Genomic DNA, 25,657 nt, shown 5'->3' with positions numbered 1-25,657 from the left:
GTGATTAGCTCTTGAGTAATTAGCCTGTCCTCAATAATGCCTTAAAGGTGGGGGATAATTTCCAGGGGCCCAATTCTCCCACTACATGGTACATATATCTCCCATTGACATCAGTAAGTATTATGACAGGTTTCAGAGTAACAGCCGTGAGCTGTAGCTCACGAAAGCTCATGCTCAAATAAATTGGTTAGTCTCTAAGGTGCCACAAGTACTCCTTTTCTTTTTTAGTAAGTATTATGTTTACTCTGAAGTCGGCAAATAGGGTTTGTTTTGCTATCTCTCACTGATATTACTTAGATAATAGAGAATCCTCTTGTTCTTGAATTATGAATACCCAGAGTTGTCTGTCCTGGTAATATACAGAGATTTTGCACCTACCTGCTTTTTGCACTTTTGAAAATCTCTGGTAATCTCAAAAGGAGACAAGCAATAAATTTTGTCATAACAAGTGGTCTTTTTTGTTTTGCCTTTGTAAAGATGGAAGACATTGCTAATCACAGCCTCTCTTTCTTTTAGTTCTGCGGTCCTTTGCTAAAAGTGGCTGACCTTCTGGCTATCTGTCTGGATATTTGCAAAGGTTGTGTCTATTTAGAGAAAATGCACTTCATTCATAGGTACAGGGTTAATTTCCTTGTAGCTCTTACATGTTGTTACCTACACTTTGTAGGAGCAAATAAACTAAACTGAAAATGATTGCCTGGCAAAAATTATTACAATTCCATCATTGTTTATGCTTGTATATTAGGGACCTGGCAGCTCGTAATTGCCTTGTGTCAGTGAAGGAATACACCAGCCTCTCCCGAATAGTGAAGATTGGGGATTTTGGACTTGCCAGGGATGTCTATAAAAATGATTATTACAGGAAAAGAGGAGAAGGGCTTCTCCCTGTGAGATGGATGGCACCTGAAAGTCTTATTGATGGTGTGTTTACTAACCGATCTGATGTATGGTAAGTTCCTGGGGGTACAAAGAGGTGGGAAAAATAATAAATAGTAAAGCAGGGAAAAATCAGTTTGCAGTAGCAATGGTGTGTTATTTATAGTGCCATCTCTGGTCATTTTTATACTGAGGGAAATAATGTCTGCTTGTTGATGTTTTCCTGAGTTGATAAAAGGTCCCGCCTTCTGACAAATACCTGCATGTATATATTTCATTATTTAAAGCCATGGAGTCTCACTTCAGTCCAGCTGGAAGTAACTAGGGTCACAAGACCAAAACAAATTTATATGTGTGTCCACAAAGTGTCTATTTTGCTTTTTTTTTGTCAGTGAACTGACTGCTGACATCACATTCTTCCCACTCCACTTTCCATTAGACCAAATGGTGCATCCTCCACAGAGGCAAACCTTTTCTCCTTAGCACTATTTCCCCAAGCTCCGCAATGACCTTAAGTTTTTAATACACTTCTTTAGACCTTTGTCCCAGTCTGGATCCTAGCATCAGCACAGTTAGAATTTTCAACAGTACTTCACTGCAGCCATTTAATTTTCACTCTTTTTATTTACATAAGGGAAATGTATAGTGCTTCAAGTCCAGGCCCCAGATTGTAGGTGCTGACTGCCTCCCGAGTGATATTAAGCAAGTGTAACTCCCAGTGACGCCACTAGAGGCTGCTTAAATAAATATGATACAATTGTATATTACAAGGTGTCAGTGGAGGGTGAGGATGCTCAGTTCCTTACAGGATTGATCCCAACGTGTGTGAAGGATAGGTGGCATAATAGGTTACTTCCTGTAGTTTTTTCTAGGAGCTCTAGAGACCTGGTTAAGAATGTATGAACTGGTTCATATGAAATTAAAACCCTTTAGCTCTGTTTTTTCTTATTTAGAGGTTAGCGAAAATTAGGTTAAATAACAGTAGACATAATTGTCTATTTATGACATCCATTAAGCTCATTAAAATTCTCCCTTTGCCTTCCTTAGGGCTTTTGGAGTCTTGGTTTGGGAAACTTTAACTCTGGGTCATCAGCCATATCCAGGTTACTCCAATCTTGATGTTTTACATCATGTACAATCAGGAGGCAGGCTGGAGTTGCCAAACAATTGTCCGGATGATCTGTAAGTTAATTTTGTTTGAATAGAATCATGAACATTAATGAGATACTGAGGGCCACATGTCCACCTGCACATAATTTTGCATGGGAACTTTTGCACATGCAGTAGCTTTCCCCTGCAGCATTCAGTGTGTTCTCTTTTTGGCAGACAAAATAATCTGCATTTGCATGCCCCAGCTGGCTAGCTATTCATCCAATGGCCCAGTTTGTGAGTGTAGAGCTTTGGTTGTGGCTGAAAATTCAGCCCTAAAATTAAATGGTGTGTATTTGTTGTTGTACATGCAGGAACCAAGATATAATTTGGACATTCAGCATTGGGAATGAATCTCGTAGCAAGAGATGTATCTAATCAAATTCAGTGGTAATTTCAGAGAGTTCATCTTCTGTCCCTTAAATTTAACCACTTGAGTGCAGAAGTTGGGTTTTCTCAGTCTGTGCATTATATTGCCACTCACAGAATGTATCACATCCAAGCAGTTAAACATAAGATGTGTGGACTGGTAATGGCCTATGTAGCCTTCACTTATATAGGTCACAGGTTTGACTGCAGCCAGTTCAGTAGTCAATAGAAGTCATGATGGCTTTAAGAATTTTAGTTTCAGTCTAATTCCTAGTGTACAGGTGCCTATGTAACCATCATGGTTAGCACCCTTGTTGGCAATTTCAGAAAACCAGCCATAGATGGAATGTGTTTGGAGACCAGGCACCCCCTCACCCTAGAAGTACTCTCTACAGAGAAAGGTTGAGGCAAAGTGAGAAGAGAGAAGTTTATTCTTCTTCTGATTGTTCTGTACATATCTGTGGATGAAAACAGCACCTTTCCGGCCTATCTTAAGCACTACATTAAAATGAAATTTTTTAAAAAGACTGATGTGCAGAATGACTCAATATGCCTGTCGCTTGAGGGAGATGGAGCAAATCCATTTCACCCTTTAAACTCTCTCAGGAGGACTTATATTAGAAGTTGCTATTATCATCTAAGTAGTCACAGCAGGGCATTTGGCATTCAGTCCAAAAACTGGAAAGAGAGACCAGTTGACATGCAAGATCCCTGCTGGTGTAAAAGTCCCACAAACGTCTGCTTTATAGAAGTGGCTTGGGAAGAATTGGTGAGCCCTGCCCTCTACGGCAGGGGGTTAGTGAGTAGCAGCATGAGTTTCATGGATCATTGCTGGAGAGTATTTAACAAATACATCACATGAAATTTATTTCTAGTAGGAAGCTATTCAAGGCTCTATGTTGCCTTGATAAAGATTAAGTAGACCTTCAAAAGGAACAAGGAAAATCTGTTTTAGCTGAAATAACCCGCTAAGGCTTCAGTCCTGCAATTTACAATGTGCAGGTGGACCCCTGCAGAGATCCATACTTCAGGGGGACTGCACGGAGGTGGTGGGGGTCGTTCACACGTTGTAACTTGTAGGATGAGGGCCTAAGATCAATAACCTGATCTTTAAAAGCTAGGAGTCTGAATTAGCTCTTTAAGTCTTGTACCTTCATTTATCTCATTGGCCAACCACTCAGCACCTGCACGCCGATTCTGTCAGTAAAGTAAATCGCTTGTTGCTGCTTTGCTCAGTTATTAATGGAATGCCTAGATTCTTGGCATTCCTGCTTCCCAATTGAACCTGCACTGGACATCAGCAGTCATTAATCGTCTCCTCTGCACTTCAGCTCGCTCACTGTCATTTTACAAAACAAACCGTCACTGATAGGAAGAGGGTTCAAAGGCCAAACAACTTCAATTAAGAAGTGTTTAGGAATTTGTGGTAGGCTTTCACTGCAGGGACAAGTAGAACTCACATGAAGCCTAGGACATAAAAGGCCTTGAAGGGGCAGGGACTGTATGGGTAGGGAGGAGGATGTGAATGCCTCCCCCGCCCCCCCCCCCACCATTTGTTTATCAAAATGTTAATCCAGGAAGATAATAATCCACTTTCCCTGTAGGAGTGGAGGGGGTAAATTCTAGTACTGAGTTGGGACAGGGTCTATGTGATCTACAAGCACTTACACTTAAGTAAATATTGACTTTATTGACACTCAAACCCTGATATAGTAATTGATGGCCATCAGTTGGCATAACTACACTGGCGTGAACCCCTAAGTGTAGACAAAGGCAAACCAAAGTTTGAACAATTGAGCTAAATCAATGCAAACCCCAAAAGGCTCTTGTCTACATGTAGGAGTGTGTACCAGCACAGCTACCCCAATAGCTGAATTATGGTGGTCCCTGAATGTAGATGAGACCATCGTTTCCACACATAACCCCTCGCTATCCATGAAAATTCTGCTGCTGAGTTTGGTGAAGAAACATTTTTGATTATGTGTGTAGCTAAGCAGTTGTACTTGTAACACTGGCCAATATTGAGAGTTCCTCCCCAGTAAAAGGCTTGATTAAATAAAAAACAGACAGAGAGATTAACTGTCTTGAGTAATTTTGTATCGTCTGCACATTTTGGCACCTCACTGTTTACCCCCTTTTCCAGATCATTTCTGAATATGTTTAATGGCACTGGTCCCAGTACAGATCTTTGGTGGGGACCCCACTATGTACCTCTCTCCACTGTGAAAACTGGCCATTTATTCCTACCCTTTGTTTCCTATCTTTTAACCAGTTACTGATCCATGAGAGGACCTTCCCTCTTATCCCATGACTCCTTACTTTTACTTATAAACCTTTCGTGAGAGACTTTGTAAAAGTCCAAGTACACTATATCCATTGGACCACCCTTGTCCACATGCTTGTTGACACCCTTAGAGAATTCTAATAGATTAGTGAGGCATGATTTTGCTTTATAAAAGCCGTGTTGACTCTTCCCCAGCCTATCGTGTTCATCTATGTGTTCATTAATGAAACATTCTAGTGTAAGTCACCATAGACTCATTAAAGTCAATGGAGATATGCCAGTTTACCTCAGCTGAAAATCTGGCCCTCAAAGTTATTGGTGGTGAGGATTTAAAGATCCACTAACATAGCTTCATTATAATGGTGGCTATAATTACATTAGAATTAATTATTTTATTTTATCATTTATTTTTTTCTAGACGGGATTTAATGACAAAATGCTGGGCCCAAGAACCTCACAATAGGCCTACGTTCTGTTATATGCAGGACCAACTGCAAGAACTGAGAAACTCTCCGATGTGCTGCACTCTCCAGCTTGAGGACAGAATGCTTTCTACTGGAGTCCTCAACCATGCCTTTGAAGGTGAGTTTGAGACAATGCCTTCAGTCCGACTTGTTTCCCCTGTTGATAAGGTACAGGATAATTTAAAGTAGGCAACATTGTAGTTCAGCTTTTCCTTCTGTTCTTTCATTATCATGTCTTGGTTCCATATTATTTACAACTTAGCTTTTAGTTAGTAGCTTATTACTCTCTCTATAACTGGCATTCTGTGTATGATTATACAAAGCAGAATAGGTAAATGCTCTTGTAGCTGTAAAATAGTGATATAGTTACAAAACATAATGTTGCAGGTGTTTTAGACATGAAAAATATTTTGTTTAAATGGGCCACATAGCAATCTCACATTGGTACAAATTTGGGGTAACTCCGTTGGCATCAAGGGAGTTACTCCAGATTTCATCTAGTGTAAATGAGATCGGGTTGTGGCCCAACAAGTCTGTCAGCCAGAAAATACTATCTCACATGAAACAAGTGTCCAAGGTTATGAGCAGTGGGAGAACAGCGTGTTCTAATTCTCTGAGAAAAGGAATAGGATTCGGGAATTCATTGTCATACAAATTCAGACGGATGGACACTGATACCCTTAGTGATTTCTTTACCTCAAATTCACCAGTGACAAAATGGGAACAGTACTATTTATCTCCCTCACAGTGGGCTTGTGGCCATCAATTGGATGATATTTGTAAACTGCAGAGGAGATCACCAAAAGAAAGGGTGAGGTATTCTTGTTATTGCGATCGTTACCATAGTCATAATGCATACTCACAAGAGGGATGAATTAAGGTTGCACAGACGAAATGGCTCATCCATTTTGGCTGAAATGTTCCAAAACAATTCAGCCTGAGGCAGACACCCAGCATAGAAAATTTCAGCCCAAACAGTTGAAGTCTGGCAAAATTATATGCCGCTGAAAAACGGTCTTATTGGGAGAAGTGTCGGGCAACCTTAATAATAGGTGGTGCTACCAGTCTTGGCTAAAATATATGTTGAAATCAGTGGGAACTGTGACTGCTCAGCACCTTTGTGAAGGAGGTCACTAACATTTTAAGTCGGTTTACACTATCTTTTGGGGGGAAATCTTCCACTACTGTGCTACCAGCATTGCAGCTCCATTGGTGGGTAGCAATGGTGGAAGTACAAGTGTAGGCAGGGCACTAGTGACAGTAAGCAGCTTTATTGGGTCATCTTTACCTGTTCTGAGTTGGGTTAGACGCCCTGATGGTAAAAATGCCAGTGTCCTGTGTACATAAGTGCATCCTCTCTTGCTACCTGCTGGTGGAGCTGCACCCGTGTGAGTATACTGGCGGAGATCCTAGAAAATCTAGTGTGCTTTAGTTGGACCATCTATAAAATGGAGATACTAACTTTTACCTACCTCCTGGGGTGTTGGGAGAATCAGTTAGGTAAGAATTCTAGAGCATTTGGAAGATGTAAACGCCAAGTAAGGCTAGGTATTATTATTATTAGGCCTATCACTTCACTTCCCTCGGCATGTGACTCTTTCTCTTGGAACCAAATCTCTTGGTGACAGTGAGCATTTCTTGGCTGGAGATTTGTAACAGGAGTTTCATTACACACAAAGGCCAACGGTCATGTAACATTTTTGGAAAACAGGTCTCGGATAATTCGTCATGGAACAGACCTTTGGTTTATTTGATTTGGCCTTGGTCTTACCAGCGCTAACATAAATGTGCTTAATTTAGTCACAGCTAAAATGATAGCATGTGTAAACTCAGGATTATTCTTATTAAAAATCACTTCGATATTATGGAGCGTTTGACATTCATAGACTGAGACACTTTCCCTGCCCAAAACAATTTACAACAGAGTAATTAAGGAGTGCTCATTTTAGTTCAGGATCCCGAATTGAATTGCCACCTCTTGCTTAAATCAGCCCCACATATGGAGGCAATATTTGGGTGAATGCTATTTCAGGGGATTTACACTGCAGACAGATAACTGTTTGAACTGACCTTGGGCACAGAGATCCATGGAAAATCAGGAGACCTACTTGCACATTGCATTGACAAGAGAACTTATCTTTGAAGTTGTAATGACACTACATCAACCCTACAGCCGGGGCTGTGGAGGGAAGCTCATGTGAATGTACCCATACTAGATGCACAAACAAATATGTATCCAGGGTGTCAGGAGGATTAGTGCAGCCCATGCTGAAGCCTGGATTGTGACATCCTCACTTCTATTTTTAGTGAGCTAACTAAAGTACAGCTAGAGCAGGTATATCTAAACAACCTGCCATTCCCAGCCCTGGCTGCAATGCATCATATACCCTAAGGATATTGAGGACATTAGGCATGCAGGTACCACAGTGAAGGGCACAGTGTAGGATCTAAAGAGAAGCCTGCTGTTGGGGAAGGAGATAGATGAGTGCTACTTTATAACCCCGGACTCTTAGGAGAAATAAGAATGTATGTAATAGAGAAGTGTGAATGACATAAAGACCCCAGCAAATATCCAGCCTCTTAAAATACAACTATACAGAAGGATGATATCTAAAACAGACACGTTCAGGAGACAAGGTTCTATGCCAGAGTTCCCCAATCTGCAGGGCAAAAAATTAATTAGGAGAGGGGGAGAAAGGAGAGTTCAAAGAAGAGGAGCAGTGAGGAAGAGGATAGCTGTTGGACGCCTGATCTCTCTCCCAGTCCAACTGTATAAATGTCTCCACACCTGCAGAAAAAGCGGCTTGTAGCTCCTGGAAAGCTAGCCACTTTACCTGCCTGCCTCACTGGTGACCGCTAATAAAGCAGCTATTGTACACGCAACCTGTCCTTTTTTACATGTCACACAACATCCTATTGGTGACACCAAAATATTGATGTGAGCATGGCAGTGATGCACCAAGAACAATGACCAAATACCATGGGTTGTTCTTCAGAGGGGAACATGAATCTGTAGAATATCCAACTCTAGAGTAAGCACAGCAGTGTGAACATTATAAAGGTGTAGAAGAGAGAACTTCTTTCTGCTCCATTACTCTGAGATTCAGCCTTTAGTCTGTAGCCTTTCGCTGATCATCCACAACCAAAGTCTTTGTGTTCTTCCCAACAACTACTGCGAGTGCACTGCACTGTGGCCGTTTCGATAATTTAACCAATGTGAGTGTATAGCTTCCCTCTCACAGTTGTTATTTCCATGGTTTTTATCACTGTAGTTTCTGAGTGCCCACAAACAATGAATTTATCCTCAGAACACCCTTGTGAGACAGGGAAGCACGGTTATCCCATTGGACTGGGGAACTGAGGTACAGAGTAAAATATGTGAATTGCCCCAGGTCACATAGGCACAGCCAGGATCAAACCCCAAATTTTCTGAGACCCAGTTCAGTGCCTGAAACATAAGAGCATCCTTCCTCCAATTTCAAAAAGCCTAAATGAAAAGTATCACTAACTACCATGTTAACATTGAGGTCCCAAATTTCTGTCAGCCTCCAGAAATGTACCTGTAGAATTGTCAGATTTATCCAGGTTTCTACAGAACAACTCTCTGCATTTGCACATGCAAGCTGGGTGTTTGGTTGTGCCGTTCCCAGACTGCTTCATTTGTGGATGCAAACATGGAGTTTATACCTACAAGTGCAATTATAGGTTTGCTAATGTCTCAGTCTGCTGGATTGGATATTTAGCAAAGCTGAGGGAGCTGATCAGCTCCCTGCCTTTTAGACCTGGCAGGACTAGTTGGGTATTTATTTATTTGGGACATTTTAACAAGTTTACAAATCCTTGCCAGAAACAAAACAATCATTACAAGAGTTGGCTTTTCTTTATAGAGACCCTGTACTGGAATATGGTCAGCAGATCTATTTTACGGGGCGTTACCATATTACAGACTGAGCATCATTACACCCCCTAGGTCTTTTCTAGTGATTTTATTAAATGGAGTGAAAGCTCTGTGTACCCACTGAACAGACCAGGCGTGTCTACCAAATGTTAATGTTCAAAAACATTGGACAGATGTGCTGGGCTCTTTTTGCAGCTGAATGTACTTTGTCTGAGGAGTATTGAATAGAAGGTAATCGAATATCTAAGTATCTGTCTGTCTGCTGGGCAGCACTAGTTTTGATCAGTGCTCTACTCAGCACCCACTTCTTGCTCCAGCTGGATGTATCAGGCAAATCTCTAGTTGCTCAAAGTGCCAGTCTGAGCCTCTGCTACTCTGTCCCGTCTAGAAACGGTCCTTCCAGACAGATCAGACACAAGGGTGGGGAAGTTTGAAGAAGGCAGCAGTGCTACTGTCCATGGTAAATTATTTTGTGGCTATATTATTTTCTGTCTTTAGAGCTGGCAAGTCACCACCATTCTTAAATGTTCAATTCACGTTTTGAAAAAAAAAAAAGAGTAATAAACTAACCTGCAGGGTGTATGTCATGAGTCTTTTTTCTGCTGAATTCTCTGTTGCTCAGAGGAGTGATCAGATCTATTTAAACTTCTCTGCAGTGTTAAAATCTGGGATTAGAGAGCGTAGCATCTGCTGGATGACGAGTAATGGTTTTCAACTCATGTACCTTGTTAAAACCAATCACTCTTACCTGCTATTCTGCACACCTGCTTGTGTTTAAGTAAATCACTTGGACAAGCAGAAGTTTCTCTAAAACAGGTGTGCTGATAAACTACATCACCTAAACCTTGTATCTGGCCTTCTGTGCAGGCTTCTGAAATTCCATTATCCTCTGTTCTATTTAGTTCAGTTAGTGTCTGACCTAAAGCCAAACGAAGTCAATGGAAGGATTCCCATTGATTTCAGTAGGCTTTTATTTCAAGCCCTTTTGCTGTAGAGGTGGATGGCTACAACACTGCACGCAAAAACAGTACAGCACAGAACGGTCATTTCATCTCCGTTTCCTTGCCAATTACTCTTTCGTTTCAGAGAGAACAAATAATGGGTACTACTTGGTTAGGGAAACAACAGTCACATCTTCCTTTAGATTTTGAAAAAATACAAAAAGTAATAATTACAATAAGTCATTATAAAGCAGGAGAAGAAATTGTCTTCTGCATTACAGGTATGTACAGTGCCTAGCACAATGGGGCCCTGATCCTTGCTAGGAATTCTTAGATGACAATACATTTTAGTCTAACAAACCAGTCTGCATCTATCCCTGCTTTGACTGTGGCCCACATTGTGTTTACCAAGAGTGCTTCTTGCATACAGAGGTTTCTCTTGATAAACATCTCTTTGAAAAATGGACTTTAACTTTTTAAGTTTGCTTTTATTTTTTAAACACTATATAAATGGGTGCACAGCACAGTTGTCCCTTGGCTAAGCAAAATTCTCACTTTTAGCGTCCTTAGGATGACAGAATAGCAAAGCTTAGTGAGTCATCCTAAAAACATGTGAGATGATATGCTTGATTAGACAGGAGACACAGATGGATCTCCACTGATACATAATACAGTGTGAAGTATTATAACAGATATATTTTTGTTCTGTTAATACTTGTTACTGAAATACAGTACCTGCACCTCCAGGTAGTCCATAAGTATCAGCATAATACTTTATCTGTAGGAAATACTCCCTCATACTATCATACATGTCTGAGACCGAGAAATCCAAGGTCCCGTAACCAAATTCTTACCCTTAATATTCCTTGAATAAAGATATGTAACTGAATACTTGTCTGGAATATACTCAACTTTATGCTCTCTCCAGAAGCATCTCTTGCTCCCCAACATATGAATAGTTTGGTGTGCATAGAGGTGGTGGGCGAGAGATGTCATCTTAAATAATTATTAAAAAGAAAATAGGAAAGTAACTTTCAATTAGGGAAACAGTGCTAATCAACATATAAAAACTATACGATATCAGACAGCTTGTGTTGCGTCTTTATTACAAAATCATTAACATCTAGGGCTAGATACTTAGCTGGTGTAAATTGATATAGCTGCACTGATTTTGCTGGTGCTGCACTGATTTGCACCAGCTCAGGATCTGGCCCCTAAAAATAGTTTCAATGGAAAAAGTAACATTTCTAGGCCAGCTTTAAAAATGTTCTGTTTGCTCCTTCGTCACCAATCACCCCTTCTGCTGATTGATTTCCTCTTATAATCTTGTCATCTCTGAAAATAAAGGATATCAAAAGTTTCTTTAAATAAAACTATACTGAAAGTACACAGAAGATATTTATATAAACTTTATAACTATTTGCACCTTTCCACGCCAGATCTCGGAACATTTACTTACATGAACTAATTGCATAACACCCACAAGGTAGTTAGGGAATATGCCTAGCGATTGCTTCTCCCACCACTGTGGTGGAATGCAGTAGCTATTTAACAGCACTGAACAACACTGCATATCAATTTAGAACAGGAGGTAACTGAAGAATACTGCAGAAATTTGGCAGTGGAAAGTGCAGGGTGAATTAGGAGAGGCCCAGTGTAATTAATTCAGCTGCAGTTTGGCCAGGGCGTTGCATTTAACAATGCTTTTCTTGGGAAAAGTGCTAAGGGAGTAAGCGCCCACTGGTGAATCACCCACACCACTGCATATAGCATTCAGACGTTGCTTGGAGGTCTCCGATTTGAGTGTTTAACTGGCTCAACCAGGCTTTGCATGTGAAATCTGAAGCGATCACAAAACAAAATTTAATGGCTGCATCTACTCACATATAACCTAGCCTGAGTATAAATCAAACATCTAATGTTAACAATGTTGAAACTAACAAAAAAATCTGACAAGACCCAGGTATAAACCAGCCCCCACCCATATGTCCCTCCCTCTTTGTTCGCTTGAGAACCTAGCAGTTTTCTTTTGCCTCCCAAGGCTTATCCAGACTCAGCTCAGATGCTGGTCTATGGCTTTTCTGGCCTTTAGTGCTGCTTCGGGTGCTCACAGCCTTTTCTCTAATTTCCTGAGGCTTTCCTAACCAGCCATGACTTTTCTGTAATTGTTCATCTGTGTATCCTCTACTGGTCTGTTGGTGCTGTAATGATCCAGGTTAGCTTTTCTTGCCTTGCTAAGCTCACCTATGCAAAAGGTGACCGCTGGACTCAGTAACTTGACATCTTAGCATATATTTCTCAGCTTGTACATTAGTGTATAAGGTGCAAAGTTTTCATTGGTGTCTTCACCTGGAATGTTATGCCAACAGAAGAATAAATAGAGGCAAATGGAAAGAGTATACACATTTAACCATGTGTAAAACTTCAATGTGTAAACATGGCAAAGCATCAGTTCTGTAGTGGTTTTGTAACTAGTTGCTGTCATGATATAAAGTAAGGTATATTTAACAGGGTTGTATTGTTTCCCTGGCTTTGTACACTATATTGAATGCTTCTGCAAAATAGTGTTTCTTCTTATTTTGTCTCCAAAGCTAAAAGATTAAAAACAAGGCAAGAAGTTAGTTGCAAGATGTCTTTTTTTTTTCTTTAATGGGAGTCACAGTGGCATGTCAGCTAAGGAGAAAATTATATTTTGTATGTTCTGTGATCCTTCAGGACTGATGGGGAAAGAATTAGTAATGTATCTATATATCTGGTAAAAATATCCCAGTGACTTCATGCTCACATTTCTGTAACCATCACCTCATCAGCTCCAGATACTTATACAGGAAACAAATCCAAATGCTCCTCTAGTGTTCTATACTTAGGCTGGTCAGCCGGCATATGTCTGGTCCGTAAATACCTGGTTGTACTTGGAAGTCCTTATTTTAAGGTTTCCCTCTTAAGAGTTTGTTGAGAATATGCCCTCAGTGTGTAGCCAACATGTCTATTCCAGGGCAGCTTGCCCCTGAGGGTTTCCATTAGGTGCTCTATTAAGCAAAAAACCAAATACAAAGAAGAGCCACGTTAGTGAGTGAAATCTCAATAAGGATTGGCTTACTAAATATTGCCATAATGACCCTGAACTGACAAAGAGTGTATCAAATGATTGTTCTTAGCTGTCAGTCATCACAGTACATCAGCATAGTTTGATCTGTCTCCAAACTTCCCTCCTCTCAATAGGGTTCTTAAATTAAACTTCTTTTTTCTGATAATCTTTCCGAATTGACTGTATCATGTGGACCCGACTCACTTCTGAGTTCTTCATAGTACAGAGAAGGATTAAAAAAAAGCTGGTGAATCAACATGAATAATAAAATGTTATCTGGGTAGAACAGCGCAATGCTTGTGGTTCTGAAGTGTAGATAAACCTGGATGTCACATGCTTCATTTTCATATAGATGAACCTGGGTGTCATATGCTTTATTTTCCAGTAATGAAATAAAGTAAGTAGGTATCTAATAAAAAAAGGTATGTGTTACTAAGAATAAATACCCGGAATAACAGCAATGATAACTCAAGCCTTTTAGTTATTCAGTTATTTTTCAGGTTTTAAAGGATATGCCCATTCCTGGTTCTGGGCACATGTGCAAATGTAAGCAATACAAAGTTGGAATAAAAACTGTAAATTAAAGTAATCAGAAATGGACAAAACCTATTAAGTTATATGTTTCTTCCCCTAGAAGCACAGTAGAGAATGCATCAATCTATACTTTACTTGACCTTTTGCCAGTAGGGAAGAACCTGCCTAAATGGTGGGACAGTTTTGGTTAGAAGTAGGGTCCAAGAGGTTACGAACATTCTTGCCATATGCACACAGTCTTTCCTACCAGGAAAGGCAAATCACTTATTTATAACTGTATTACTGTCCTTTTCAGCATGAGTGGTGATGAATTTTTTGTTTCAGGATATAATCCAGGCATGCTGCAGTAGAGAATAAATGCAAGCTGTCACTCCTTCTGTGGTCACTAGATTCACTTTCTCTACCTGCTGCTTGACTCTCTTTGCCTTCTAATGGTTCATTTGAATTGGTAGTAAAACAGCAGTCTTTCTTTCAGATGCAGATGATGATGCTCCGTGTACAGATTCGGAAAGTACTCTTTCAGCTGCATTAATGGAAACCAGGAACATCGAAGGCTTAAACTATTTGGTACTAGTCACAGAAAACAAACAAGATCAAGAAAACAGAGATTCAAATGAGCTGGGTGAAATCTGATTCCTTCAGTCTGAGGAAAGAAGAGAAGGCACCAGTGCAGATGAAGAAATAAGCAAAGGAAAATATCCTGCACTCCGCCATACTTTCAGCAGTCCTGAAGGTGTGAACTATGCCTCTGATAATGACAAGTGATCTGATAGGTTTATTTTCAGGTTAAGTATCTTGCAAGCATGTGACTCTTGTCAAAATTAGAGATATCATCTGGGGTTTTACTTAAAAAACTGTAACAACTAAAAATACTGGAAAATATTGCAAAGGAATTAATGATATATAACAGATTAGTAACCCAGTGACATAGGAGTTCTTGGATCAAGAATTCCTGAATTTTATGGCCCCTTGGGTATTTCATATGAACTAGGTTAATTGGACATGTAATCAGATGAGAAGTGATTTTAAAATGAAATTTTGGCACACATGCAATCATGCTCGAAAGAGAGCAATGATGTGCTATTTCATATATTACAGGAGTGGCCATCTGCAGCTTACGAGCCACATTTGGCTCTTTTACAGTTAAAGTGTGGCTTATGCAACCCCCCCCCCCATAGCTCCCATTCTCTGCTTACCAGACTGGGAAAGTGGAGCTCAGGGCTTCTCCCCTGTGGTGGGGTGGGGGGACTAAAGGCTTCTGCCCAGTGGAGAGGGGGTCCTAAGGGCTTCAGCACGGCAGGAGGTGCCTGCTGGGGGTCGGGGCTTCAACCCTGAAGGAGGCACCTTCCAGCAGCAGCAGGATTGAAGCCCATAGCCTCACCACCCTGCTGCAGAGCGGAAGCCCTGAGCCCTGGCAGGTGCACCTGGCTCTCAGCTATCTGAGGTTTATTGTATGCAGCTCAGAGGGTCAGTAAGTTTGGCCACCCCGATATATTATAAAGCTGGTTCTCGCTGGCTTATGGCAACAATATTGCCTGAAATTTGGCCCACATTTAGATTTTTGTAAAAACAAGCTTTTGCAAAATATAAGAAAAATGTCATTGTTTTTATTTATTTTTTTCAAATTCCAGTTGAAACAGCTGCAATCAGAGATCAGCCCACTGGCTGTGCATCATTGGGTATAGCTTAGTTTATTTCTTAATTTAAAAGAAAAGACTTTGGAACCATTAAGTTGTGCAAAAGTTTTTCTGTGAATCTACATGATCCTATTTTTGTTACCTCCTCCTTTTGTTTGTCACAATTAGTGTGTCTTGTTTCATGTCTGGTTGTAAGCTCTGCAGGACAGAGGCTGTCTCTTACAATGTATTTGTACTATGGATAGCACCAATGGGGTATGCAGGGACTGGGACAATGCAGGGGTACAACAGATCAGGTTAACAGACCCTGATGCAAGACCTTAGATCAGAAGATGTCAATATCCTTTTCTGTATTTGGAAATCAAACCAAACTGTTTGACAAGTTTTCCAAATGGAATGTACTGACTAAAAAGTATGGATAGTCAATTGGGACCATAATTATAATTGAATGAGTTAGACAGAGTTATTAAATGGCATCTCTTGCATTATTTATCTATTAGCGGTTACAATATCCTGTTTTCATGCAAATATATTTAGTAATAAAGGACACAGGAGAGAAATAAAGAAAACATGGTATATGGGCAGAGTTCTTTTGAAACAAAGAGCCAAATCCTCAGCTAGTGTGTAACTCCATTGAAGTCTGGCCCAAAATGTTTGTTAAGTGAGTAGAATAAGGTGTTAAAATTCTGGCCTTCTAAGAGATTATTACAAAATAAATACAGAAAATCTATTTTTAAAGTACCTGTCAAATCCCCTATAAATGATCGTTAAGAGTAGGTGATTACAACTAAACTTGAAACCCTGACCTGGTGATGCTGACAGAAAACTGTAAAACTTCTAGCACTTTTTTCCAGATTATGTTCACTGGATAAGAAAAGTGTATATTTTGCTTTCTCTTAATATGTTGGCTGATGAGCATTTTATATACATTGCTCCCATTTGGATAACCTTGAAATAATAAGTAATAGAATCTTTACATTAGGATTCTAAAGTGTAGACAGCGAGTCCCCCGCCGCCATTCCTGCTAACACATGTGGGTAACTTAATGCCCAGGAATAACTCCCTTTCATTCAATAGCATCACTCAAATGCAGCAAGGGCCTGCCTGAGCCAAAGATCATTGAAATTGATGGAAAAAATCTCCCATTGATGTCAGTGGGTTTTGCTTCAGGCCCAAAGTTATTCACAAATATGGCATTTGCAGGATTGGGGGGCTTGGTTTGGAGGAGCAGGGCTTGACCCTGCCAGTGGTGCAGGACACTGCCAGGGGTACCACTACACAGATGGGATCCTCAGAAGCACTGAGCATGGTGTGGTGACCCTATCACTGAGGATCCCTAGTTGCCCCTGATGTGGAGAGCTATGCACACTTGACCACTCCCCAATCTGCTCTGCAGGAGTGCTCAGAGGACAGAAGGGGCGGGGCAAGAGGGTAGAGGCAGGACATGGAACCATACCCCCTGCAGGCACTGTGATCCAGGAGGTGGCAGCTACTCCCCACCCACCATCCAAAATCAAATTCCCCTGTGCTTACTGGCTGCAAGTGTAGGGGCCAACCATACAGACAGGGAACTGCAGGAACCCAGCTGTTGCACCCGAGCACCATGGCCCCAAGCCCAGGTAACTCTGCTGGAGAAGAAGTGTATCTGAAGGTTGGCCAACCAATGGTGTGTCTATCTCAGCCAGATGGAGCGGTGACCCCAGACACAATCCCCCTTGCTGCACTGTTTTGAAGCCATGTGCCTCTCTGTGGCATGGGCATCAGTACACAATGGGGCCCTGTCCGCTGCTGTGTGGGCAGATCCTTGTGTGCAGGCTGTCTTTGGACTGCATGCTGCTCTGCTGGCTGCTCATCCCACTCCCACGGGTGTCCACTTGGTTGGTGATGCCCTAGGACCTATGCAGCAGCAGGATTAATTCCCAAACCAGTGCAGGATTGGGTGACAAGAAGTTGTGCTGCACAGCCTTGAGCAAGTCACTTCACTTCTCTTTCCCTCACTTCTCCCATCTGTAAAATGTGAATAATAAAACTGAACTATTTCACAGTGATGTGATGAGGTTTTATTCCTTGATATTTATACAGGGCTTTGAACATGTGACGTGTTACAGAAACGCAGATCGATAGGCGGCATAGGGAGTTTGTGTAGTGCACATTTTCAGTAGAGTAAAGCAAAAATTCTGAGAAGAGGTGCAGAAGAATGGATTTTCTTTGAATGAAGCTGGAAAGAAAGATCTATAACCAATAATCCATGGTTCTGCGTGTCCTAGCAGATGAAAATGTCTTCTCAGTGCCATTTTCCCCAACGGTACAGTGTGCCGCTTCAGATCTAGCGAATGTCTGTTGGGACTGAAAATCACTGCTGCTGGGTGACTGGTCAGTGGCCTATGCAAACTAAATTGGTGGTTCAATCCCGTTCGTACAGCATAGCTATCTACGTTACAAAGACACTATAGACTGCGTTGGTGACAAGCATCAGCGGGGCAAAGAGCATAATTTATCTTCTTAGCTTTAGAGCCATACTCCTGGCTTGTTATCTGAGTGCGGAGGGAACTGCCACGGCCGGTGCTGTACTTGTCTCCGAACTGTATCACCTCCAGCTGTGAGAGAGGAAGGTAACAATGGAGTAGACACCTTAACCCTAAACGTATTGGGTTTTGAGGCTAGAAATCAAAACGTCAAAGTAAGTTTAAGTGTGTTAATGAGCTTTTAAGCAAATGATATTTCTGAAGGAGGAAAAGAATCCTCCATGGCACATATGAGATGCTTGTTATCTAAGTTAGAAAGGAACTGGAATAGCCATTATGTGCATGCTGTAGTGGTAGAAGAGGTTCAGTCTCCAAACACAAATTACTGTTTCTCTTGACCTCCTCTGTTTAAGACACTCCAGTGTGCTTGGCATAAAACACAATATCCACAGTAGAAATTACATTATGGAGAAGTACTTGATGAACATATGTAGTTCCCACTTTCTTTGACTTTCAATATCTGGGCTGTTTTAGATAGTAGACCACTTTATGGACTAAGGGGCAGATTTCTAATGAGGCACCTAATTCCCATTCATTTCAATGGATGACTTCCTTCCTAAGTCTTCTCTTCTTGAGACTAAACATGCTCAGTTTTGTTTAACCCCCAGAGCAGATTTTTCTCAACCTTTTATTATTTTTGTTGCTCTCCTCTGGACTCTCTCTAATTTGTCTACATCTTTCCTAAAATGTGGCACCTAGAATTGGACACAATATTCTTGCTGAGGCCTCACCCACGCCAAGTAGAGCAGGACAATTACCTCCTGTGTCTTACATACAATACGCCTGTTAATGCACCCCAGAATGATATCAGGTTTTTTTGTAGCTGCATCATATTATTGACTCTCATTCAAACTGTAATTCACTGTAACCCCCAGATCCTTTTCAGCAGTACTACCAGCTAGCCAGTTTTTCCCTGTCTTGTATTCCCTTGTATGTCTATGGGCAGTGTTTTGGACTTATCTTTACTGAATTTCATCTCGAATTCAGACTAATTCTCCCATTTGTCAAGGTCTTTTTAAATTCTAATCTTGTCCTCTAACATGCTTGCTACCATTCCCAGCTTGGTGTCAACTGAAAATTTTATAAACATATTCTCCATTCCAGAATAGGGCTATGGTTGGGTGGCTATTTCCTGGTGTTGGCGGCTGCTGCTGTCCTGGTTAGGAAAGGGATTTGGGCCTGACTGCTTTTTGCTATGGCTGGTTGGACTTCTGGCCCCTAGCTGGGTGTCTAGTTCTGGCTGCTCCTTGCCCCTTGGTGGGAGGACTTTGTAGTCAGGCCATTGCTCCCAAGCTGATGAGGGGGAGCACCTCTGGGTCTAGCACTTCTAGGTCCCTGCAGTCAGGAGAGCACTGTCTAGTGTTGCTTTAGCCAGAGTTGTATGGAAATAGGAGGTTAATCCTCCTGGGTGGGTGTCTGTGATTAGAGTCTTCACCATAGAGATCAGGCCTAAAGCAGCTGTAGCCATCCAGAGACAGCTTGAAGTGTCTCCTCAGTTCTCCAGATCAGGAGTGTGAACCTCCCGATCACAATAGGAGACTTCAGAGATCTGGTTAAGTGGTCTGACAAGTACAGTACAGGTTGTCCCCTTGTGGGTGGACAGCACTTGTGTGAGCTCTTGCAGACAAATTACCCCATGACACCATTAACATTGTCTCATTTCTAATGAGCAAATACCCTAAAAATTATTTGTTGAGTAGGAAATTCCAAAAGCAGCTACCCTCCCTTCACACCCCAGCCGAGCAATTTCAGTACTTTAGACTGCAGTTGGGGTCTTGCAACATGAGGCCTGGTCCAAAGAGGTGCTAAGCACCCAAAACATCTGCACCCTAAAGCAGTCTGCATTAGTAGCAAGACTCACTTGACACCAACACCCTCGCCTCTGACAGAGGTCAACTGCAGCCATGTCCAGTATGCTGCAGGATGAAGATCTCCCCTTCCTCTGACACCAGTAGCAGACATGGGCATATTTCCATAAGAGGAAAAAGAGGATTTAAAAACAATCACCAGTGATATTTTTTAAAAAAGTTTTGCCTATAATTCTGCTTCATAGATTTGTAGATATTAAAGCCAGAAGAAACCAAATAGATCATCTGGTCTGATCTCCTGCATAACATGGGTCACTGAATTTCATCCAGCTACCCTTTACTGAGCCCAATAACTTGTCTTTAACTAAAACATATCTTTCATAAATGATCTGGAAAAAGGGGTAAATAGTGAGGTGGCAAAATTTGCAGATGATACAAAACTACTCAAGATAATTAAGTGCCAGGCAGACTGCGAAGAGCTACAAAAGGATCTCTCAAAACTAGGTGACTGGGCAACAAAATGGCAGATGAAATTCAATACGGATAAATTCAAAGTAATGCACATTGGAAAACATAATCCCAACTATACATATAAAATGATGGGGTCTAAATTAGCTGTTACCACTCAGGAAAGAGATCTTGGAGTCATTGTGCATAGTTTTCTGAAAACACCCACTCAATGTGCAGCGGCAGTCAAAAAAGCTAAAAGAATGTTGAGAATTATTAAGAAAGGGATAGATAATAAAACAGAAAATATCATATTGCCTCTCTATAAATCCATGGTATGCCCACATCTTGAATACTGCATGCAGATGTGATCACCCCATCTCAAGATATATTGGACTTGGAAAGTGTTCAGAAAAGGGCAACAAAAATTATTAGGGGTATGGAATGACTGCCATATGAGGAGAGATTAATAAGACTGGGACTTTTCACCTTGGAAAAGAGATGAGAAAGTGGGGATATGATAGAGGTCTACAAATCATGACTGGTATGGAGAAAGTAAATAAGGAAGTGTTATTTACTCCTTTTCATAACGCAAGAAATAGGGGCCACCAAATGAAATTAATAGGCAGCAGGTTTAAAACAAACAAAAGGAAGTATATTTTCACACAATGCACAGTCAAACTGTGGGACTCCTTGCCAGAGGATGTTGTGAAGGCCAAGACTATAACAGGGTTCAAAAAAGAACTAGATAAATTCATATTGGATAGGTCCCATCAATGCTATTAGCCAGGATGGGCAGGGATGGTGTCCCTAGCCTCTGTTTGCCAGAAGCTGGGAATGAGCAACAGGGGATGGATCACTTGATGATTACTTCTTCTGTGCATTCAGTCTGGGGCCCCTGGCATTGGCCCACTGTCGGAAGACAGGATACTGGGCTAGATGGATCTTTGGTCTGACCCAGTATAGCTGTTCTTATGTTCATAGATTCATAGACCAGACGTGACCATTGTGATCATCTAATCTGACTTCCTGTATAACAAAGGCCATAGAAGTTGCCGCAAATAATTCCTAGGTCATATCTTTTAGAAAAACATCTGATCTTGATTTAAAAATAATCAGTGATGAAATAGCCTTCGGTAAGTTGTTCCAGTGATTAATTACTCTCACTGTTAAAGATTTAATTCTTATTTCCAGTCTCAATTTGTCTAACTTCATCTTCCAGCCACTGCATCATGTTATACCTTTTTCTGATAGATGGAAGAGTCCATTATTAAATATTTGTTCCCCATCTAGGTACATATAGACTGTGATCAAGTCACCCCTTAACCTTCTCTTTGTTAAGCTAAATAGATTGAGCTCCTTAAGGCTATCTTCCAGAAAGGCACCCAGTCTTGCTTTGAAGGCATCAAGAGATGGAAAATCCACCACTTCCTGTGGTAGTTTGTTCCAACAGTTAATTGCCTTCACTGTTAAAAACTTCACTTGAACTATCATGCCATGTTTCATAACACTCTGAATAGCCATTCTGGTGTGATAACTGCCCCAGATCAGAGCCAGAGCTATCCCATATTACCTGTGGGAACCCCCTGGGGCTTCCTCTGTCTAACCAGTGCACTCTGACCAAGATTCTTCTTCTGAAGGATAACACTGATACAGGGTTACTATATTCTGACTCCCAACTTCATTGAAGTCCAATTTTAAACTCTCTCCTGAACCACCAGCCTTTCAGCTAAGATCAGGAGCATTATCAATCAATATCTGATACATCTTGTGTCTGGGGCAATCCCCGACCCTTGGTGTGGATGAAGGGGTTCTCAGATTGTCATAAGAGGTATCATGTCTTAATAGCCATGTTGTCTTGTGGAACACTTGTCACCTACTTGTTTGCATTAGTGATCCCCATGGCAACTGCAGAAGTTGCTTATGTGAAAAAGTAACATTAGAAAAGTATGTGAAGGTGTCTTTATTGTGATAAGTGTTTTGCCCATTTTTAACTGTTATTATGCTGCCTCATTTTGCCCTTCATTTAATTTTCCCAGTCTGTGTGTTCTGTGCCTACCTCTCCTTTGCATATGCGTCTCTTCGGCCTGGTCCCCTTCTTCTCCTCTTCCCCTGAACAAGCTTCTCTACAACTTGGTTTTTCTGCTTCTCCAGACATGCTGTCCATCTTCTCCCCTGGCTGGCTGTTTCATTCCCTCTTCCCCTGGCTCCTCTGGTTTCCTGCTGGTGGCAGATAGCTCCATTTTCACTGGTGGATGTCATTCCTGAACACATCTCCTTTTCCCATCCCCTTCTCTGGAAGCACCTACACTGCTTCTTCATTGTTTCCAGCTGCATTTACAGGCATCCAGGAGCTTTTTCTTTTGTAATGAAGAACCTGGACATCTATGGAAACAACTCCCAAAAAAGGAGGAGAATGAATTAAGTTTTTATAGCTCAGGAATTATTGGATGCCCATGCACCTACACACATACCTGCTTTCATTACCTGCAGCTTCCAGTCCAAGGTAGCTGTGCCAGTCAGAAGTCCGCCTTTGAGTTAGGGATCTGGGCCCAGATCCTCAGAGATATTTAGGCACCTCCTCCCATTGATTTCAATAGGAGTTAGGCAAATAAATACATTTGAGGATCTGGGCCTGGTTCTCCATTGCCTCCTTTCTTTACATTTAACAAAACATGTAAACATTGAGAGGCAGTATTGTTCAGGAGATTAAGCACTGGGCTACAAATCAGTTCTAAGCCCAACTCTGACAAGGATTCACTGTATGGGTTTGGGCAAGCCACCTAATTTCTCTGCTGCAGTATTGCTATCTAGAAAGTGTGACCAATAACATTTATGATTGCAAACCTTAAAAGTACGTTGTGATGGTTAACCAATGTCTGTAAATTGCTTTTTAAATTAAAAGTGCTGTAGTATCTGTAGCTAGTGTGATGAAATTATTAAACAAAAAAATTTAAATGACATAATTCCTAACTCCTAAAGAAGGAGGGAGGGATAGCTCAGTGGTTTGAGCATTGGCCTGCTGAACCAAGGGTTGTGAGTTCAATCCTTGAGGGGGCCATTTAGGGATGGGGCAAAAAGTGGGGATTGGTCTTGCTTTGAGCAGGGTCTTTGGACTAGATGACCTGCTGAGGTCCCTTTCAACCCTGATATTCTATGATATGCTAATTTCAATCAGTCCAAAACAATGGATTATTCTGCACTAGCTACCAACATAGATCTATGATTTTCTGTGGATATTTTGGGGGCAGGTGTGGGTGTGTTCTGGGACACCACCACGTGAACAGCCAGCTCTCAGCAGACCACCAGCAAATGCTCTGTGGACTACCACAGGCTGAAAGACCAGTTCAGGAACCAGTGATTCTCTGGGTCTTTCCATCTGTAACCACTATCAAGATTCTATAGAACATGAAATAAATGCTTTAAATGACAGAAATACAAGGATCTTATTGGGTGACAAAGAGGTAAGACCCTATTCTGCAACTCATAACCCTATGAGTAATCCTTACATCAGTAATCCCCTGGATTTCAATAGGCTGACTCATATAATTAAGGTTTATCTATGTGAATAACGATTGCAGGTTTGGGACCTCAGCGATTTAAAATTAGAGCTAAGGCAAGCTAGTTATCACAAACTCTGAAGAGTGAACTTAAACAGATATAGAAAAGGACTTTTAAAGGCGATCTGCAAGTGGAAATTATAGTCTTTTGTCTTCTATTGCTTCTTTACAATGTATAAAGAAGAACTTTACATAAAAAGAAAAGGAGGACTTGTGGCACCTTAGAGACTAACCAATTTATTTGAGCATAAGCTTTCGTGAGCTACAGCTCACTTCATCGGATGCATAAAAGTGGAAAATGCAGTGAGGATGTTTTTATACACACAGACCATAAAAAAATGGGTGTTTATCACTTCAAAAGGTTTTGTCTCCCCACCCCACCTGCAGGTGAGGCCTCATCTGGCCTCATCTGGAGTACTGTGTCCAGTTTTGGGCCCCACACTACAAGAAGGATGTGGATAAATTGGAGAGAGTCCAGCGAAGGGCAACAAAAATGATTAGGGGTCTGGAACACATGACTTGTGAGGAGAGGCTGAGGGAACTGGGATTGTTTAGTCTGCAGAAGAGAAGAATGAGGGGCGATTTGATAGCTGCTTTCAACTACCTGAGAGGTGGTTCCAGAGAGGATGGTTCTAGACTATTCTCAGTGGTAGAAGAGGACAAGACAAGGAGTAATGGTCTCAAGTTGCAGTGGAGGAGGTTTAGGTTGGATATTAGGAAAAACTTTTTCACCAGGAGGGTGGTGAAACACTGGAATGCGTTACCTAGGGAGATGGTAGAATCTCCTTCCTTAGAAGTTTTTAAGGTCAGGCTTGACAAAGCCCTGGCTGGGATGATTTAATTGGGGATTGGTCCTGCTTTGAGCAGGGGGTTGGACTAGATGACCTCCTGAGGTCTCTTCCAACCCTGATATTCTATGATTCTATGATTTAACTCCAGTGACTAGTGAGCATTATGGATAAAGGCTGCAGCAGTTGTACTTCCTCCTGCCTCACATATCTCAACCATCCTGCCAGGCACCAGGGTGAGAGATTGGACAGCGGACACTCCTTGGTAAATCCTCTCAGCCCCATGGTCTCTTAACTAACAAATAAAATATTTGCTTCTGAGAATCACAAGATGCTTCAAAACATGGGTATTAGCACTATTTCTCCTGATTGGGAAAATGAGACACAAAGGTTAAGAGACTTACTAAAGGTTACAGGGCAAAGCCCCTTGGTCCCTCAGGTGAAATTCTAGACCCATTGTACTCGGTAGGACTTTTCCCATTGACTTCAGTGGGGGCAGGATTCCACCCTTTCTCTCCCATTCCCATGCTTCAACCATTTGCCACACTGATTCCTCTCTTATCTTGCCACATATCCCCAGGCAGCATAGCTCTACTGAAGTCAATGGAGCAATGCCAAGCTACACTAACTGAAATCTAGCCCATTCATTTTTAAACTACACTGTGCAGGACAGGCAAACTTCCCTCCATTCCATACAAAACTGCTCTCATCTCAGTTCTATCACACTATAAAAGACAGTAATTATATAAGATAACATGTGGATGTGTTTACAATGGAACCTGTTAGCTGCTGTATCTCACTTTGGAGCGTGCATGCCGGGCAGATTTTTCAAACGATCACAGTTCTATTTACAATGACAGCTGGCATGGCTACCTGACGTTGTATTTTAATGCTAATAAATTACCAGAACTCTGAGCTTCAAAGCCAAGTGATGATGCCACAATAGTGACATTATTCCCAGTGACATGACCGATTTTAGAGTGAAAAATAAGGCATTTTACAATGTGTTAACTATAGTTCTCTATTAAACTGGGGGTGAATGGGGGGAAAAGGGGAAAGCGGACTGTTGACACACTTGTTTTCTCTTACCCTTCTTATCAACAATTGGTTTGGGCCAAGTTTTCAAAACAAGGTGGTACATATTGTGCACATGCACACCTCGCTCACATCTGCAGATATTCAATAGGTGCGCACACTGAGTTTGATCAGGTGCCCATTTAAGTCAATGGGAGTTTTGCCGTTGGCTGAATGGAAAGACAGTCAAGCCCACAATGCTTAACTGGACACAA

At 41.4% G+C, this 25,657-nt stretch overlaps 1 protein-coding gene across 1 annotated transcript in view; it reads left to right on the top strand.

Annotated features, from left to right (window-relative positions):
• The window catches only part of ROS1 (ROS proto-oncogene 1, receptor tyrosine kinase), a 98,702-nt gene extending 84,414 nt beyond the window's left edge, over nt 1–14,288 (top strand). Inside the window, 6 exon segments of the mRNA XM_077812140.1 lie at nt 517–614; nt 746–949; nt 1,924–2,058; nt 5,097–5,260; nt 14,085–14,226; nt 14,228–14,288. Of these exon segments, the coding sequence (XP_077668266.1) occupies nt 517–614; nt 746–949; nt 1,924–2,058; nt 5,097–5,260; nt 14,085–14,226; nt 14,228–14,288 (804 nt within the window).
• Nucleotides 14,289–25,657: the final 11,369 nt, after the last annotated feature.

This window comes from Eretmochelys imbricata, chromosome 3 (genome assembly GCF_965152235.1).
Source record: "Eretmochelys imbricata isolate rEreImb1 chromosome 3, rEreImb1.hap1, whole genome shotgun sequence".
In the NCBI taxonomy this organism is placed as follows: Eukaryota; Metazoa; Chordata; order Testudines; family Cheloniidae; genus Eretmochelys; species Eretmochelys imbricata.
This window is presented reverse-complemented; position numbering and strand designations above follow the sequence as displayed.